This window comes from Arachis ipaensis, chromosome B03, assembly GCF_000816755.2.
Source record: "Arachis ipaensis cultivar K30076 chromosome B03, Araip1.1, whole genome shotgun sequence".
NCBI classification, from domain to species: Eukaryota; Viridiplantae; Streptophyta; class Magnoliopsida; order Fabales; family Fabaceae; genus Arachis; species Arachis ipaensis.
Window position 1 is genome coordinate 131349986 of NC_029787.2, and position 5267 is coordinate 131355252.

General features: G+C 35.2%; 1 protein-coding gene across 1 annotated transcript; it reads left to right on the forward strand.

Moving 5' to 3' along the window:
* On the forward strand, window positions 865-3636 carry LOC107631540 (tubulin beta chain). The gene is made up of 3 exons (XM_016335014.1): window positions 865-1361; window positions 2086-2355; window positions 2685-3636. Exons 1-3 carry the CDS (start codon window positions 968-970, stop codon window positions 3353-3355), a joined length of 1335 nt encoding a protein of 444 aa, XP_016190500.1. The 5' UTR covers window positions 865-967; the 3' UTR covers window positions 3356-3636.

Here is a 5267-nt window from a genome sequence, read left to right on the forward strand (position 1 = left end):
AAATCGAGTTTCAAACTAAATGTATTTTAGTGGGAAGTTTGTTTGATTTACGTTTTTATTTTTTATTTTCAGTATTTTTTTATTTTAGAATTTTGTAAACGAAAAGGTAATAAAAATAATAATTTTTTTTTCAATTTTTTTATACGAATTTGTATCAAGAACTAGAGAGAATTAGAGATAATTAAAGAGAATAGAAGAGAAATTTCTAAGATTAGAACTAAAGAGAGAAAGTAGAGTTTTCAATTACATCATGCATCTCCTACATTATTACATCATACTTCTATTTATGGTATAATTCTCTAATTGGACTAGTCCAATACTAATGGTATCATTTTCACCTCCTATTTTTGTATAAAAGTCTTGAAAATAAAAAATATTAAAAAATAAAAACATAAATCGAACCAATTTTTTTTTTTTTTTTTGGTCAAAAAACCAATTTTTTCAATAATGAAATTTTCATGTATGGGGCATTGGGGAAGTATCATATTTTTGAGTTGGGCTTAAACCGGCCCAAAAACAAAAATGCACAGACGTTGACAGGTGGCATGTACGGAAGCGTGTGACAGAACAAAAATGTGAATCTGTTTAAGGACTATCCAAATTGGAGTGGTCTATATTTGATTTGAGTGTAAATAGCATAGGGTGATAGGGATGAGTGATGTCAAATGTGTAACTGTAATCATAAAGTCAATAACGATTGTTGGGTTGTTATCCATCGTGGGATATTTTTAGACGAGAAGAGAAGAATTGGGCGGCTCCACAGCTCATAATGGAAGAAAAGAACAAGCACCACCACACGTCATAAAATTAACCCTTAAACCACGCCATAATTACAATCCAAACCACGCCTTTTAAATTCTACCCTCCCTCCCCCAAAGCGCAAGGGAGAGTAAAGGAAAAAGAATATCACCTTTCGTTATTTTATCATCTCTCTCCGCTCTCCACCTTTCGTCACTTTCCCGAGAAAATGAGAGAAATCTTGCACATCCAGGGTGGCCAGTGCGGCAACCAGATTGGTGCCAAATTCTGGGAAGTGATCTGCGACGAGCACGGCATTGATCACACCGGAAAGTACAGCGGCGATTCAGAGCTCCAGCTCGAGCGCATCAATGTCTATTACAACGAGGCCAGCGGCGGAAGGTACGTCCCACGCGCCGTCTTGATGGATCTGGAGCCTGGAACCATGGATTCTCTTAGATCCGGTCCGATTGGGCAGATCTTCCGCCCCGATAATTTCGTGTTCGGGCAGTCAGGTGCGGGTAACAACTGGGCCAAAGGTCACTACACCGAGGGAGCTGAGCTCATCGACTCCGTCTTGGATGTTGTCAGGAAGGAGGCCGAGAATTGCGATTGCTTGCAGGGTATTCAATTCGCTATCTCTCTCTTTCTTTCATTCTTTCTTCTTCGATTTATTGTATTCTTGTGTTTCATTTTAGTATCGTTCAGGAGCCAATTGTTGTTTCTGGATTATTATTTTATTTTAATGCAATTTAGGTCCTCGTTCCAAGCAATTTTTTCCCCTGAATTTGATTCGCGTTGATATAAATTGTGTTCAAGTTTTTCCCTTGATTTTCTTTTACGTGCCTTGGATTGGTTATAATCTGTAATCTGTTCACTGAACTTTGGTGTCGGGGACCAAGCTTTGTTGTTTAGTTGCAGTCTGTGATTTTAGAACTTTTTTTTGGTTGGTCTCAACATTATTCGTGGAATGTGGATTTCTTCACATCATTTTCGTTCTAATCCGTCTCTTGTTTACCATAACATATGCTGATAGTCTGAAGATATTTTTCTGTCTTTGGCATTGATACGAGTTTTATTTTTATTAAATATCTGTAATGTGTTTTATTAGAGATTTAGAATACAGCTTTAAGCTTTTGTATGTTTCATATCGTTATGTAAAAATTCGATTCCATAAATTTAATCATTGGACTATACATTGGCATTTATTTAGTGTTGGTGCATGGCAATTGAAAAATCGTTTTTGGTTTCTTATTGAACTTCTTGCATATCTGTCAAAATTTAATCACGTTGCGTTATTTGCAACTGTGGCTAAGCAATTGAGTTATATGTTGAATATATGAACAGGATTTCAAGTCTGCCACTCTTTGGGAGGTGGTACTGGCTCAGGCATGGGAACCCTTCTCATCTCAAAGATCCGGGAAGAATATCCAGACCGTATGATGTTGACATTTTCCGTCTTTCCATCCCCCAAGGTGTCGGACACAGTTGTAGAGCCATACAATGCCACACTTTCTGTTCATCAGCTCGTTGAAAATGCTGATGAATGCATGGTCTTGGACAACGAAGCTCTCTATGATATCTGCTTCCGCACTTTGAAGCTTGCTACACCAACTTGTGAGTTTCTATTTGAATTTTAGTACAGTTAGTGAAATTTATGATTATTATTCTTGCTGTATGGATAATATTGATGTATTTATTTGCTTGAGGTAAAAAATGTGTTAAGTAATGATTAAGACGAAGTTTTCATTTTCCTTGACCATTCAATTTTGAATATTAAAATAGGAGTATATATCACGTTAGTGGGAGGATTCAAGTGGGTTTGTGTCTTGTGTCTCACTCATACCTGTGGTTATGGTTGTTGAACTTGTGCAATCATTGGTTTTGTTTGCTTGTCTAATTTGAACTCATAATGTATTTTATATCTATTTTTCTTCTTATTGCAGTTGGTGACCTTAACCACCTCATTTCTGCTACCATGAGTGGAGTTACTTGTTGTCTACGTTTCCCTGGGCAGCTGAACTCTGATCTTAGAAAGCTTGCTGTCAACCTTATCCCCTTCCCTCGTCTCCATTTCTTCATGGTTGGGTTTGCACCCTTGACATCAAGAGGTTCCCAGCAGTATCGCAACTTGACTGTGCCTGAATTGACTCAGCAGATGTGGGATGCCAAGAACATGATGTGTGCTGCAGATCCACGCCACGGTCGTTATCTGACTGCCTCGGCAATGTTCCGTGGTAAGATGAGCACCAAGGAAGTGGATGAGCAGATGATAAATGTGCAAAACAAAAACTCTTCTTACTTTGTGGAGTGGATACCTAACAACGTGAAGTCTAGCGTGTGCGATATTCCACCTAGGGGTCTCAAGATGGCATCCACCTTCATTGGCAACTCAACATCAATTCAGGAGATGTTCAGGAGAGTTAGTGAGCAGTTCACAGCAATGTTCAGGCGCAAGGCTTTCTTGCATTGGTACACTGGAGAGGGAATGGACGAAATGGAGTTCACCGAGGCTGAGAGTAACATGAATGATCTAGTTGCAGAGTATCAGCAGTACCAGGATGCTACTGCTGATGAGGAAGAATATGGAGAGGAAGAAGAGGAGGCTGCTGCTTAAGCTGCTTTAAATTGTGGAACAGTCAAAATACGTTGACTTGTTTATTGTTGATGTGTTTTGAATGGATTGAGGGTCGTTGAGACATTAAGTCATTGTATAATCTGGGATCTGCGGAGAGTGCTTCTATTTTGAGGTCATGGATGTCTTACTAGGTAGTTCCTTATATATATCGAAGGTGGCAGTTCCCCTCTATTACCATTGTTTCCCCTTTTTCTTCCAGTTGTTTTCTTTCTAATTATTTTATTTTTTTATTGGTTTTGAATTCAACAAGCATTAACTTATACTACTGCCTTTCCCATTTTATTTTGATTTAGCATGTTGTTGGGAGAGGAATAAGTGAAAAACAAGGTTGGATCGGAGGGAGCAGCCGTCGAAGTAGAGTAATTGAGTAACAAATAATAATAATAATAATAATAATAATTTACTTAATTTTACGAAAGTACAAAACCATACGTCTTGCTGTTAAAAACTTCTTGTTTGTGGGAACATATAACCATCAAATGCAGTTGGGCCCTCTTTCAGTTGTACGTTTCTTTCTGGTCTCAATTTTCTTTTTATATTGTCTCATTGTACAGTTGGACTTGGATAGTTGGGTACTTGGGTTTAATGAATATATCCGACAAAAAAGAAATAAATGAACACCACTATCGATGGGCTTAATCGCTTATATAAAATATAAGTTGAAATTGAATAATTGAGACACCATCATTTTTATGCGAGATTAATAATTAAAAATTAATTTAATTAAACATATTAAATTATTTATTAATTTTAAACGAAGCAATTATATATAAATTTTTATTTAAAATATATCATATGAACTACAATCAAACAAGAAGCGGAGGGTTTTGTTTTTTCCTAAAGTTAATAGTAAAAGATAAAGAAAATGATATATCCTGTTTAATTTCTGTTCCTGTTACCTAAACATAGCCCCTAAACATTTTTCTAATTTTTAAATAGAGAAAAGTATGATTTCTATTTTAGGGTTTTCAAAGTCAATAAATATATTTGATTTTTACTTATTTCTTATTTTAGAAAATAAAAGAGATAAAAAGATAATTACGCAGGTTATACTCCGAGGTGAATCACACTTACCAGACAATAACTGAGATTGGTTGATATTTGTATGCATATGCATTAAGACAAATTTAAAATACAGTTAAAAATGTCAGTCAAAGAAGAGAGAAATGTTACGAAACCAGAGGACAAGACAACATTTCCACGAGGCCAATCTGTAAATACACAACATTATGCCACGTGCTTCTCATTCAGATTCCTCTCGCTTTCCCTTTACATTATCTCACTGGATAAAGGGACCAATAGTTTTCCCCCTTTCTCCTTTTATTTTTTTCTTCTCTTAAAAGATTAACTATGATTTTAGTTTCTAAAATATAGATTAAAAAATTTGCTCGTTCTTAATTATTTTTTATACAAAATCGTTTCTAAAATTTAAAATTAAGTTATAAAATTATTTTTTTATTTAAATTTTAAAATTTTGAACTAAATTATTCATAACAAAAGTTTAGCCCGCTGGCCCGCCGTTAAGCAGGGCGGAATTCTGGGACCGCCTCACTAAGCGAGGCGAGGTCGGGCTTCCCCGCTTGCCACCCCTACCTTAAGATAAGGACGATTTTAAAATCAAGTTAGATTTTATATGCAAAAAAAAAAAATTTGAGACAAAAAACTTTTCAACTTATATTTTAAGGACCAAAATCGTAGTTAACCTCATAAAAAATATATTCGTAGTTTTTCTGCTAATTATTTTTTACATGACGGATAAAATTGTGTCATATATTAATATGGGTTTAAATTAGTATATTCTATAAGTGTGATGTATATATAAATTGCGAGTTTACTTTTTTAAATAAAAAAATTAAAATCATAATTTAAGATTTTCTATATTTTTTATTCT

Coding starts and splice junctions, on each gene's coding strand:
- LOC107631540 (XM_016335014.1), top strand. CDS start 968: ATGAGAGAAATCTTGCACATCCAGGGTGGCCAGTGCGGCAACCAGATT. Junction 1,362..2,085: donor GAATTGCGATTGCTTGCAGG/GTATTCAATTCG, acceptor ATATATGAACAG/GATTTCAAGTCTGCCACTCT. Junction 2,356..2,684: donor GAAGCTTGCTACACCAACTT/GTGAGTTTCTAT, acceptor TTCTTATTGCAG/TTGGTGACCTTAACCACCTC.